The 14033-nt window shown below is 34.7% G+C and overlaps 1 protein-coding gene across 3 annotated transcripts in view; it reads right to left on the bottom strand.

The window, feature by feature from the left end:
• The window catches only part of reln.L (reelin L homeolog), a 206685-nt gene that overhangs the window by 157821 nt on the left and 34831 nt on the right, over nucleotides 1-14033 (bottom strand). For all 3 annotated transcript variants that reach the window (XM_018252669.2, XM_018252671.2, XM_018252670.2), the window contains exon 3: nucleotides 11183-11318. In XM_018252669.2, the coding sequence (XP_018108158.1) occupies nucleotides 11183-11318 (136 nt within the window). The remainder of the gene's footprint in view (nucleotides 1-11182; nucleotides 11319-14033) is intronic.

Below are 14033 nucleotides of genomic sequence, written 5' to 3'. Positions count from 1 at the left end.
ACGTACCGGCAAAAGTTCACAAAACACATGTGAAACTAAATTATGGCAAATCACTGAAACACTAAATTTTGCCGCAAAACTGACCATGGCAAAATTTTTCACTCATCACTACTGATAACTTGAAGAGAAAAATATGGTTGTATATGCAATGGAATGGGCAAAGGTTTATCCCAGTCCAGTATCAAACAGAAAAAGAGTAAAGAAAGCTAATTGGTGATTGGGTTTACAAGTCTGTTACAAGTCTAATGAATCAGTGTAGTAATAGAATAATGCACACTTAGGAACAATTGAACAATGCATTGCTGTCAGTACAATAAATATTTGATTGTCACGCCAAACATTGAACAGTGATGTCATGGAGTTGCACCCATATTGCGCACACGGACAAAAGCAAATAGTGATTTATATTATAACTAAACCTAAAAGGACAGGAAGAGATGTAGCAAAGAAAGGGCACTTGCTTTCTAAAACTACTGAAATAGTGATAGATACTACACATTCCATGATTGTGGCAGAAAGGCAGGAAAATTATTTATATTGATATGGGATCGATTATACAAATATTCTTCATCAAGAAAGCTTTGAGATATAGGGAATGCAATTTTAAGCAAGCAATCATTATTTTATTTAATGCTTTTCTTACAAAGGTATATTTTCAGACCACTTCCTTAGTTATCTCAGTATTCTTACTAAACTTAAATTACCTATACAGTATATTTTTGTGGCAAACACTTTATAATTGCAGTGTTACATAGTTTAAACCCCCTAATGCAATTTATACAATTTATACAATGTTTCTGAAAACACATAAGATATTTCACATTTATAGGAGAAACAAACTTACAACATAAATATAAATGTATTACAGGTTTCAAATTACATGCAAAATATACTTGTTGATATTAAAATAACATAGATAATATATTTGCTAAAATGAAACTAGAAGCCTGATTAGTTTTTTCAAGCTGTATTATATCAACGTGTTTGAATTCTAAGTTGTAATGTGAATTAGAAAATTCTTTCCTAGCACTAATATACTCTCCCGGGACCACTTGCAGAAAATAGGACATTGAGTCCATAATTAAAGTAATCTCTTTCTAGGCAGATGTTTCCATTGGCTCTGTTATCACATATTACAGACAGCATACTGAGGTCTATAAAACGTGAAGTAAATGGCTTTAAAGATGAGTCTCATTTTTTTCCTGTTAATTTTGATCCATACACATGCAAGTGCTATATTGCTATCATTTTATTATAATTGCAGACAAAATTAAGGTAACAGCAAATATAATCAATGTGTGTAAACAAGCACACATATTAACCAATAATACTGAATGTACAGTAAGAGGGTCATTTATCAAAGGTCGAGTTTATGAGGTTTGTAGGGTTTTTTTCTACCTCGAATAAACTCAGATGTTTGCATATTTATGAAAATCCTGAATGTAAAAAACTTAGTTGAATGCAATTGGGGAGAAACCTCGAATATCTCAAATTTATCAAGTTTATAGGCTAAAAACCTCAAATACCTTGAATATATTGAGTTTTCAAACCACAGTAAAAAACCCAAAAATCATTAAGGCAAAAAATATTTGCAAATGGTTAAAGGGACCTCTGCCATTGACTTCTACATGACCTTAACAGGTTTTAACTGGAGTATTTTCAGATTTGGGCTTTTACCAGCTTCGTGGCATAATGAATCTCAAAAAATTCTAGTTTTTTCCCCCAGAATATTTGCAGATGTCCCCATCCCAATTTGAAGATATTGTCTGCACTGGGTTTAGCCTGATAATCTGAAAAATTGGGGGTTTTCAGGCAATAACCGGAAAAAAATAGAGTTAATTGGTACAAAAGTCAGAAAAAAAAGAAGGTCACTCTCTGTGACTAGTGATGAGCGAATTTATTCACCAAGAATGGCTTTGTGGCGAATTTCCTAATTTTGCTGCTTCGCAAAACTGAAATTGCTCGGACGCTCATTGACTTTAATGCATTGGGACAAAAGAGTCACGTGTACAAAAATTGTTACTTGTGTTAAAATTGTCGCGCATCAAAATAATTGAGTTCAATCTATTTTGCGGGACAGATTCGCCCATCCCTTTCTGTGACCATATGAAATTTTTTGTATAACATGAAAAAGAGTGATCTTTCTTGAGGTATTATTATTTATTTATTTATTTTATTAAATAGATAGATGTTTTTTAGGATAGTACAAGTAGATGGTATATGGAAGTAAGCACTACCAGCTTTTTCTTTTTAAACCACTCCAGTGTTAATTAGTATTGTTTTTGGTATAATTGCTATTTTGAAGATGAACTTTCTCCCAAGGTTCTTTTATTTTGTAACATCCTTTCTAACTTGTATTTTATCAAGACTCCCAAATCCTTAAAATACTAAAATACTTAAAGCTGTCCAATCTTTCATGTGGACCATAGCTTACTTTATTCAAGCTACAACAACTCAATGTAGGTTTCATCTCATGTAGGTATCAACTTCCAAATATTAAACAATACAATATGGTTTGCCAGAGACTGGCAAAAGATGTCAGAGATGTATTCACCTCAACAACCTTAGACCCAACCTTAGACCAAATCTTAAGAGGGAAACAATCACTTGGATGATTGTTATATGCCCCAAGATTGCCAGTGTAACCAATCCCCTATTCATAGACACATAAAAGGCCTGGAAATCAGTCCTCTCTCTCTTAGCTTGTCCCTACACCTTCCCTTACCTGGAAATGACAAAGTCCCCAGTAGCACCACTGACAAAATATTTCCACAGTGGAGGACACTAGACCTACATAAAATCAAGGAAACCTACTCCTCTCACATTTGCAGATATTACAAGCGGTTAAACAAACAAATGTTAAATAAGAGAACACACATGACAAGTATATGTATATAAACCTTGTGAAAATTCAAAAAAACGCTTGAACAGCCAACATGACGTCTCAGTCCTGTTTTCATTCAGGGACCAAAACGTCACGTTAGCTGTTCACATGTTTTTTAATACACTTTTGAATTTTCGCAATATTTCTCAGTGTTGCTGGACTTTCTTTGGAGTATTTAAAATTATTTACTGTGCACTCGAGGCAAGTAGTAAAAAAGAAACATTGCCACTCTAAAAATATTAAATACTATTTTAAACATCACATTTCATTTTTTCTAACAAACAAGGAAAATCGTAGGATGAATGCTTTGAAATAAAAATATCAGAACCAGTTGTGATACACCACACTGGGCCGCCCCGCCGAATACAAATTTGGAGGGGCCAGGTGAGCATTACCTCTCCTCCCCCTCCTCCACCACATGCTCGCGAAGGCGTGTGAGCACTTCAATTTAAAAGGGGAAGAGCAGCAGGAACGTGGGATTTTATTACTATAGAGGAAGCCGAGGAAGTTCTATATTTATGTCACTGATCAGAATCCAGCTTCAGTGCAAAAATTGTATTTCTGTGAAATACAGAACTGATCAAGGGGATGAATACAAATGAAATTGTATATACAGTAGATAATGTATTTCCTACTGTAATTTGAAAAGATATGAGAACTCACCATGGAGTTCTACAACCATATAAAGGAACAAGGCTGCAGGCTGGTGCTGTGCTGTATGAATAAGTTAATAGTTACAGGTGCTAGAATCTATCCAATAAATAAATGTATGAACCTATAAATGTCAGAAGCCCACAGTCAACTAAACAAGCACAAATAGTAATATGGTGCATGCAATAACAGAAAGTCAAAAGGATTCTGTAAACCTGTCACTGTCATTCTATTTACTTTTATATATAGCTAAAAGTATGTTATGTACTGATTTTTATCCGACCATTAGGTCCCGCTGTAAAATTTGGTCTGGGGTGCCTCCTTACCTTCAGTCACATATTATACTCAAAACCTATGGTTATTTAATCTCTTAAATAGAAATTCCTGTCCCTCGTTGTTCCACCATTTTGTTAATGCAAATGAAACCTTTCCCCCAAATTTCTGAAATTGCTCAGGAAATTACAATTTACAGTTACATCTTCCTACATAAATAATGCTCAGGCTCTTTGTAGGTATGTATTGCAGGTTCCTGGGTGTTCACCCGCAGGGCCATTTTGGTGGTCTGTGTGCCCTTGTCAGTCTGCCCTTCTTCTTCTCCAGTACTGTTCTAGTCTTTGACCTGCCCCAAGTACTGATATCTATGTGATTACTTCCCATGCAATGATATAAAACTTCTGCTCCTGATCCTGTTATCAAGCTTTTCTGATTGAAGCCCTGTTCTAAATGTAATGTCTGCCACAGTTGCCTATGTTTGTAGGAGCTCTGTAAATCTAATTACTTAGATAACTTAAGTTACAGGGTGAATGTTAACTAAGAGACCACACATGACATATAGCAGAAATGTTCACACATGGGGTTATTTATGAAAGTCTGAATGTCAAAACTGGAAAACTTGGAGTTTTTTTTGTATGGTTTTTGGAATGTATTAAACCCCAAGGGTGTTAAACGTTAGAATAACAAAAGTACTCCGATTCAGACCTGCTGTTAGGAGAATTCCTGAAGATATCCTTATTGGTGCTGGGTTTCATGCAATAAACCTGAAGATTTTGTGGTTTTCAAAAATCTGAAAAAAATTCATACAAATAGAGTACATGAAAAAATGTACTGATAAATAACGGGAAAAAATATGTGCGGATTTGGTCAGACTATTTTACCGAAAATTATCAGAAATTTTCAGATTTTGATAAATAAGGCCCTAAAAGTCTTTTGCTTCGTGGATGAATAGTAATAGGAATTCTTTTAGTCAACATTCCATGTTAACAATTTTTATTATAGCAAGAATGGTTAGATCTTATTCAATGCTAAGAAAAGATACATATGCAACTAGTTATGAAATCTTTTTTAAAAATCTTCTTCCAGTAATCCTGGGGACCACTTACCTACTAAGCATTTTGGTCAATAATTCTTGGGGACGTTTTTCCCTGGCATGCCAAGCAACAACAATGGTGTGCAGATCAGCCCACAACTGTTGCAGGCCCCACTTGCTGGGCCACTAAGCAACATTTATAATACAGAGCTGGGGAGCATTTATTAAACCTCAATTTATTCTGGTAGAGGTTTTTAGGGGGAATACTCAAACTTTTTGTGGAATTTTTTTTTTAGAGAGTTTCTGGTAAAAATCGGAATCTGAAAATGTGTGAAATGTCTAAGGGGCAGATTTATCAAGGGTCAAATTTCAAAGTTGAAAATACTTCGAAATTCGACCATCGAATTAAATTACTTTGACTTAGAATATCGAAGTCAAAGTTTTTTGTCATCTAATTTGTCCATTTGCGGTTGAAGTAAAATTGTTCGAACGAATGATTAAATCCTTCGAATCAAACAATTCGAAGGATTTCAGCGATCGATCGAACTATTTTTCTTCGAAACTGCTCTAGAAGGTCCCCATAGGCTAACATAGCACTTTGGCAGGTTTAATTTGACGAAGTATTGAATTCAAGGTGTTTTTAAAAGAGACAGTACTTTCGAATGATCGAATATTCAAACTATTTTACTTTGAATCAAATTCGAAGTTGAAGTCGTAGTATCCTGTTCGATGGTCGAAGTATCCAAAAAATTACTTCGAATTTCGAATTTTTTTACTTCGAAAATTCCCTCGAATTCACTTCGACCCTTGATAAATCTGCCCCTAAGTATTTTAATCAAATAGTTTATGCTATATACAGATGAAATGAATACGTTCATGGCATCTATTTAAAAACAAAATCCTTAATGCATATTACATGACACGTAAATCGTATAAAATACACTAAGCTTGCTATCCAGTGATGCTGGATTTCACAATCTGCTTATCCAGTGATGCTGTTAAAAGCTACATGTAAGCCTTTGAGTGTCTAGGCCCGATCTTGATTTATAGGTTTTTAGAAAAATTAAACTCTGAATTTAACATGGCAAGAACAGATTGCTTTCTACTGTGTTATTCATATCTTCCTACGTTGGTAGAAAAAAAGCTGCTAATTGGTCCTCTGTTAAAGAAAGACTTTTTTTTATTGTGCTATTTAGGTATGGGTGGTAATTAATGCAAAAATGTTTGTTAACTGCGTTCTGTAAAAATTCACAGACAATGTGGTAAATATCCACATTCTGTCTGTTTCTGTCACCCACTCTGTTTTAATGTCAGTGGAAAATGTCAGTAACCACAAATCAGAAACTACATGAAAACCTTTTAGACACAATTGCTCTGGATTTTTTTTAGCACAAAAACATTGAGTGGAAAATACTTTTATTTTTCATGTAGAGTGTTAATGTTGCTTTGTTCACCCTCTCAGTGTACATAATTTGCAGCTAAATAATTTGTATATGCATTGTTCAACATAAAAGAATATGTAAGAATGAACTCTTAGGGGGTTATTTACTAAAACCCGATTTTAATATAATTTTTTTATTAAAATAAAGCCGACCAGGCTCCCTTCCACGAATTGAACTCATTTATCAATAATTGTTCTCAAATAAGTCAGAGCAAAAAAACTTTGTGACAAAATTGAGCGTCAATTTGTATCATCCGATTGATGCTCCGAAAATTCGAATTTATCTAATTGTCGCTGCAAAAACAAAACTTTTTCGGATTATTGGACAAAAATCCAGACTTTATCAGATTATCCAGCTAGATCTAAATGTCAAGAGACAACTTTAGTGACTTCTACATGACCTCTACAGGTTTGAAATGGAGTATTTTCGGATTCAGATTTTTAGCAGCTTCGGGGTATAATAAATCTTCAAAAAATTTATTTTTTTCCTGGAAAAATTCTAGTTTTCCCATTTAAAACTTCAACCAAATAAATTTGAGGTTTAATAAATAGGCCCTTAAGTCTACTACTTACAAAATTACATTTATCAAATTTATTTTATAAAATGTTTCTCTTCATATACCTATGTTTTATCAACATGCAATGTCAAAATTGGCAAAGATTTTCAGAGGGCTATCCTGACCCTAGCCTGCCTGATAACTCCAAACTCTCCAATCCTGACCTTTTGCCTGTCCACTGACTATTCTACGCTCTCCAACCCTGATTCCGGCCTGTCTGACTAATCTCTGCTTGTGCTGGCCCGGCCTGCCTTTTCCAAGTGGCGTTCCTCCATCCTGGTGAGACAATCGTGCCCCTTTGTTCGTCCAGAACCGTTAGCTTTGCTCCTCTCTCAAATAAGACCTGGAGGCATCCAATTAGCCGAGGGCTCCTCCCAAGGTGAAAGGTGGCAGTTATAGGCAGAAGTGAGAGCCTAGACCAGGGAGCTTAGCTTGTGTTCTGGATTTAGGGTGCCATTTGTGACAGGATGGTGGATCTTCCTGCAAACACATGTCAATTCATATGACTAGTCCACTACAAACAAGATTAGGAAAGGTGCGCAAGTTGTACAGTACTCCCATGCAGAAAAATTCCAGTGATGTGTTCAGAAGTGACCCCCTTAAACCATATATAAATGTACTTGCATGAGGCATCTTGTGTCAGACTTCAATGGAACAAAGTTTCAGCCTGTCCCAGGCCTAACTGAATCAACAACATTTCAGGCAAGTCAAATATAGTAAAAGCACTAATCATTGCCAAATCACTATTGCTTATTTCATGTCATAGTAGTTCTTAAACTATGTGACAGAAAAAAACATCACCATATGATTTATAGTTTCTGCATAAAAATGCAAGGAAAAAGAACATTCCAAAAGCAGACATTATGCCCTCTATAAGCTTTTCGCCAATTTTGAAGCAACTTTAATCACCTTAAGTAGAGGGTGGTTTATCCAAACTGTTTTTTTAGCAGGAAGCCTTTTTGTACAATTTGTAGAAAATAAGTATAGAAATGTAAATAGTTGTTTTTTTAAATAGTCTTATTATAGTCATATGGGACTCTGTCCCCAGCTACAATATATCGTTTTGACTACTGCTGGTACATATGGACTATTTTGGTATTATCTAGGCATGCCCAACATCAGAAATCAGCATCACTAAATGGTCACTGGATCTTTTTTAAGCACTCCTAGGGTCCAGATATGACTTTGCCTACCCATGAGCTTAAATTTAATTATAAAGTGTTGAGGTATATGCTATCGTTATAGTAAGAACTGTGCACAGGTCCACGAATGCTAAATATAAATTAAAGACATGCACAACTTTTTACTTAAAACATTTATTTGTGCATTTTATCCACAGCAAAAGTTAATGTTAATACATTCAAAAACACACCACAGTGCAGTGTCCCCCCCCCCCGGTCTGCCTACCTTGTGTTAGCGGTGTGTTTTTGAATGTTTTAACATGAATTTTTGCTGTGGATAAAATGCACAAATAACTGTTTTAAGTAGGAAGCTGTGCATGTCTTTAATTTATATCTACCCATGAGCTAGAAGGCCCCTAAAACATTGTTGATTAGCGATGGGCGAATTTATTCGAATTTGCAGCGAATAAATTTGCAAAACTGCCGCAAAAATTTGACAGCGTCAAAAACTAGACGCCGGCGCTATTTTGCAAACTTTGTGCCGTTTTGCGAATTTCGCTGGAAATTCGCAATTTTTTCAGCAAAGAAAAACGCCCCAAATTCGCCCATCACTATTGTTAATATGCCCTTAAATGTAGCCCTGCTTATTGGTAAGGTAAAGCCACACCAATACAGAAGTGCTTCACAAAAAATGTGTTATCCAATAACACAGTGAAAATCTAGGTAGTTTAGCTACAAAACACACACCACAATGTGTGTTACAGCATGTTGACGTGTTAGCACTTTCTCAACATATTTAGATAAAGAAGATACAATGTTAGCATATCAAAATCTGGGCTAAATGCTATAAACTGCAAAATCATTAAATAAGGAGATACCCACCACGGTATATGACAAGACAGCATTTATTCGGAAAAAAACACACAGCAACTTTATTGTCCTCTTTGTGTGAAAATATACCATATGTGGGTATTCCTCAGATGCAATATGGAAACATTTTTTATCTCAGCTATAGCAACCTCAAAAACAGTTATTTCTATTAAAATTACAAAAATCTCCATATATTGCTTTATCTCTGGTTTAGATATACACAAGCATCAGTTTTAAGCATCAGTTTTCATAGTCACCAACAATTTTCATTCTCCATAATTAGTTTAGGCTTATGTGTGCAGTTATCTGAATAAAAAGGAAAACTAATGTGCTGATATACAGTATTAGACCAGAACATATGGATACTATAAGTAGCAGAACAAACTTGTGTGGAACCAGTTCCAGTTGTTTCCAGGCTCAGAGCTCTCAAGAGCAAGCTCTGATAATGGTAGGAAGGTTGTATTCTAAGCCTTTTTGTGTTGTCAGTGGGATCAACATAAAAAATCTCAACTTTGACAGATGTCCAACAGATAATATCTTAAATGTGGTTGTAAAAAAACTAACTAGTGTAACAGCAAGTACAAAATAAAAACAAATGTAAATATCTGGCAACAACTGGTATCACTGCATACCTGACAGTAGGAAGAAGAAGTAGGTAGAGTAGATGCTGCAACAACAGTATGCACCATTATCCATAGTAGTTATGGGTATGATATAAATATATAAAATATATAAAAAAATATATAAACATGGCACTTCTAATTATCTATTTCACATATAAAGAAAACTCGTAATATGTAAATAAAAAATGTAACTCTTTTATGATTCTGTCTCTATGAATTGTGGAAATACAATATGTTTCGCTACCAGTCAAAACAAGGTTAAGAAGTCATGCAGTTCGGTGATCATGAATGCATATGAACATTAATTCTGACAGGCACGCATACAGTTAAAAGCAAATATTTTATACAAAATGGTAAACTGTAGTGTCTTGCTGTGAAAAACATTTTTTCCATATTTTACTAATATTGTCTAATCTGGTTTATCATCGTACACAGCAGGCAGTATGCAAAGCTTTTCTGCTATTTATTATGACCTTCTGTTTTTCAGAGCATTACATGATGCACCTCTTTTCTCCTACACTTTGCAGTACAATACCAGTCCTTGACATGACAGCATTTTTGTTGCCCTGCTGTGCTTTGACTAGTGAGATGAATGAGAAGGAGAGCATAGTCCCTGCACTCCATCAGACGCAGGTGGCCAATAAAATGTTACTTTTGCCTGCCAGGAATAAAAACTGCCAAGGCCCCAGCAAGACACTGTTTCGTGTCCTTCCTGAGTGAAAAAAGGTCACATCCCTAGTAGATGCTTATTATATTGCAGGTATTGCTAGTAATTCTTCAGGTGTATTTTGTAGGCATACAATTTTTTATTTATATTATCTAATTGAATGTAAATATATTCTACTAATATAACACAAACTAACTAGAGTTGAAACATGCAAATAAAATACTCATACAGGTGGCTACAGTTACATATTTTGAATGTCAGAATGTAAATTTTTAAGACCACTTACATAATACTAAGTGTGCAAGTAGTACAGCAAAAAAAAAATAATTTCAAAACATTATGGATAAGGTTACATGTAGGGCATAGTTATGGAAACCTTGAAGTTCGTGGATGTTATCATGAAGGGGAGCTTAGATGATAATGGAAATTAAAACAGTACTTAGAAAAGAGAGAATACACATGTCCATATGAAGTACAATATGCATACAGCAGAGCTGTCAAATTTCCCCTAAGACTTTCCGGGAGATATGCTGAAACCGAGCTGCACATGCACACTTCACTCCACTGATCTCACCGAAATGTTTTGACTGCACACCGGAATTTTGACTGCAAATCGATGGCAATCAGCAGCAATAGTCAAAAATCGGGGGAATCCACCAGAGTGACGGGAGACTGGGGGGGACAGAGTGGAAAATTGGTTAACTCCCAAGAAAACCAGGGGAGTTGAGAGATCTACATGACCTTGATAAGTTTGAGATGGCGGATTTTGGGTTTGGAGTTTAAGCAGCTTCAGGCATAAAAAATCTCAAAAAATACGAGTGTTTTTTCCCCTCTAAAAATTCAAGTTTTTTCCCAATAAACATCAGCCAGAAAAAAATAAAGGTTTTTATTCATCTTAAGAGAAAGTACCCAATGAGGAACCCTAGTGAATCTTAAATCATATTTTGTGTCGGAAGAAAAAGGTTTTGTTGCCATTCCTTGTTGGTTTGTGTTAGAATATCTCAATATAATATTTCTATGTGAAATAACTGTGAGCTTAACATAGCAGAAGATACTACTTACATGAAGTTGACACATCCTGTACCTGCTGGTGGTGCAATCCATACAAAACTTAGGTTTGTTGTGGGAAGATGACTCACGTGGGAAGCAACGACACTGCACATAAACTGGGTACCAAACTGACGGTCGCTCATAATACCTGAAAGCATAAAATAAACATCAATACCTTAATAAACTATATAATGCAGCCATAAACAAACTAAACAATATACTCACATACATAGCAGCCACAAAGAAAGGGGTGGTTCACCTTTGAGTTAACTTTTAGTATGTTATAGAAAAAATTGACCTTCATATTTTTCTATTTGTTTTATTCTTCTTCTGACTCTTTCCACCTTTCAGATGGGGGTCATTGACCCATCTAAACATCAAATGCTCTACAAAGTTATTGTTATTGATACATTTTATTACCCATATTTCTATTCAGGCCCTCTACTATTCATATATTAGTCTTGTTTTCAAATCAATGCATGGTTGCTGTTACTTTAGACCTTAGCAACCAGATTTCTGGACAGCTGCTGAGTAAAAAGCTAAATAACGCAAAAACCAAAAATAATAAAAAATGAAAACCAATTGAAAATTGTCTCAGAATATCACTCTCTATATATCATAATAAATGTTAGTTTAAAACAACCTCTTTAAATGAGGGCATAATCGAAGATAGGACAGGTCAAAACAAGTAATCCAAACTAAATAGAGGGTAGGCTACAAAAAGGCATATAGAGAATGTAAAAATAGATAGAGATCAGACAGAAACAGGAGCATGGCAGGGACAGGTTTTGGAGGTTAATCACATTGCAAATCCTCCACACTTTAAACAGTTAACTATACTGTGCTGAAATTCTTTTTCAAATTGTGAGGGTCAAATTTAAGCACGGTTACTAGCAGGTATAGTGGTTAATATTGCTGCAGCTTTAACATTAGGGGGCAGATTTATCAAGGGTCGAATTTCGAATTTGAAAAACTTTGAAATTCTAATTCAAAAAGACCAACTGAAATTTAATTTTTTTTGACCGAATAGGTCCATTTTCGATCGAATAGGTCAGTTTTCCACCGAATTCGAATTGTACGAATCAAAATAATAGCGCATTCGATTGAATTAGAATCAAAGTTTTTCCCAAAAAAACTTACATTTTTCAAAGTCCCCAATCGACTGCAAATAGGTTCTAAGAATTTCCCCATAGGCTAAAACAGCAATTCGGTAGGTTTTAGATGGCGAATGGTCGAGTTGAATTTTTAAAGAGACAGTACATGATAAATTTCGATATTCTAATTTTCAAATCTAATTTTGACTATTCCCTAGTCAAAGTACACAAAAATTAGTTCGCAATTCGAATTTTTGCTTCGATCTTTGATAAATCTGCCCCTATTCAGTACTTTACTTCTGTATTAAGCCACATAGGTTGGTTCTTAGTGCTTCTACATTTACTTCTTAAGGGAATAAATTGAGAATAGTAATGATTTCATATTTTAAATGACAACCATTGCTGTTCTGTGGTTTTAACAAAAAACACAGTATTTATGCTAAGGGCAGCCCTTAAGGAGCTAAAATTATCTTTTCTAAAATTCTGGGTTTTTGTTGCCCCAGTATATATTTGTTTTTTTGCATTAAATGAGATCACACAATGGCCACTATTACCAAGGGGTTGAATTACTTGCACATTTGCTATATATTTATTCTGTTGCTCCATTCAGTATCTGGTTAATTAAAATTCCCCATTATTATTAAATAGGTTAGGGGAAAGGATTATTTCTTATACAATTGGATATTTCACCTAGTAAACTTTTAGCTGGTTTTGGTGCATGAGGCAAAGATGACAAACTGATTAAATCAGGTAATATATGACAGCAGTCGGAAATTGTTCAAGAAAGTAAATTAATGTACTTAATCTCCCTGCTCCTCAGGCACCATAACTTATATTATTCTATAAGGCAGGGACTCACTGTACCTTACAATTTATTTGCACAATGCAGCATAAAATAAGTAGCCGTGTATTACAATAAAGTAATAGTAAACAATGGAATATAACTGAAGCATAGACTTCTATACAACAATATGATATCATGAAACATTAATCAGCGTTGACAAATAAATCAAAATAATGACAATTTCCTTTGATCAAGAAAATGTGTTAAAGGGAAAAATTCAAAATACCATTCTGATATAATGGAAAAGGTAATTGGAACACTGAGGTTGTGTGATGTTATTTGTTTACTTATGCTTTCTGTGGTTTGTAGTACATTCACTGTTCTGAAATTAATTTCTTCTAAGTACCATTATTGTTTTTGGAGACCGGAATGGGCTGTCTCCTCAAACAAATCTACTTCAGAATGATTTACATAAACAGCATCTTTTAAATCAATGATTGCAGCTTTACAATAACTTACAAGAACACTGAATAGGCTGTTTATAATGGCTATGTGCACATATAGAGGCTGATTTACTAAAACTCAAATTTATCTCAGTTTTTTCTGAAAACAAAGTTGACCTAACTCCCTTCCATGATTTTAACTCAATTATCAATAATTACTCTCGAAAAATTCAGAGTACCAAAATGTCACGGCAAAATCAACTTTCAACTCCTATCGTACGGTTAACTTTTTCGGATTATCAAATGAAAACCCCAAATTTTTCAGATTATCCAGCACTGATCACAATCTCAAGAAACAACTTCAGGGACATCTGCCTTTGACTTCTCCATGACCTCGACAGGTTTGAGATGGGGTATTTTCAGATTTTAATTTTTAGCAGCTTTTGGGTATGATAAATCTGTAAAAATTAACCAAAAAAAAGGACGAAAAATTCAAGTTTTCCCCCTAGCAACCTCAACCATAAAAAAATCTAGGTTTAATA

The sequence above is a fragment of the Xenopus laevis genome, chromosome 3L (genome assembly GCF_017654675.1).
Source record: "Xenopus laevis strain J_2021 chromosome 3L, Xenopus_laevis_v10.1, whole genome shotgun sequence".
Lineage (NCBI taxonomy): Eukaryota > Metazoa > Chordata > Amphibia > Anura > Pipidae > Xenopus > Xenopus laevis.
The sequence above is the reverse complement of the archived record's forward strand: the minus strand, read 5'-3'. Positions and strand labels throughout refer to the sequence as shown.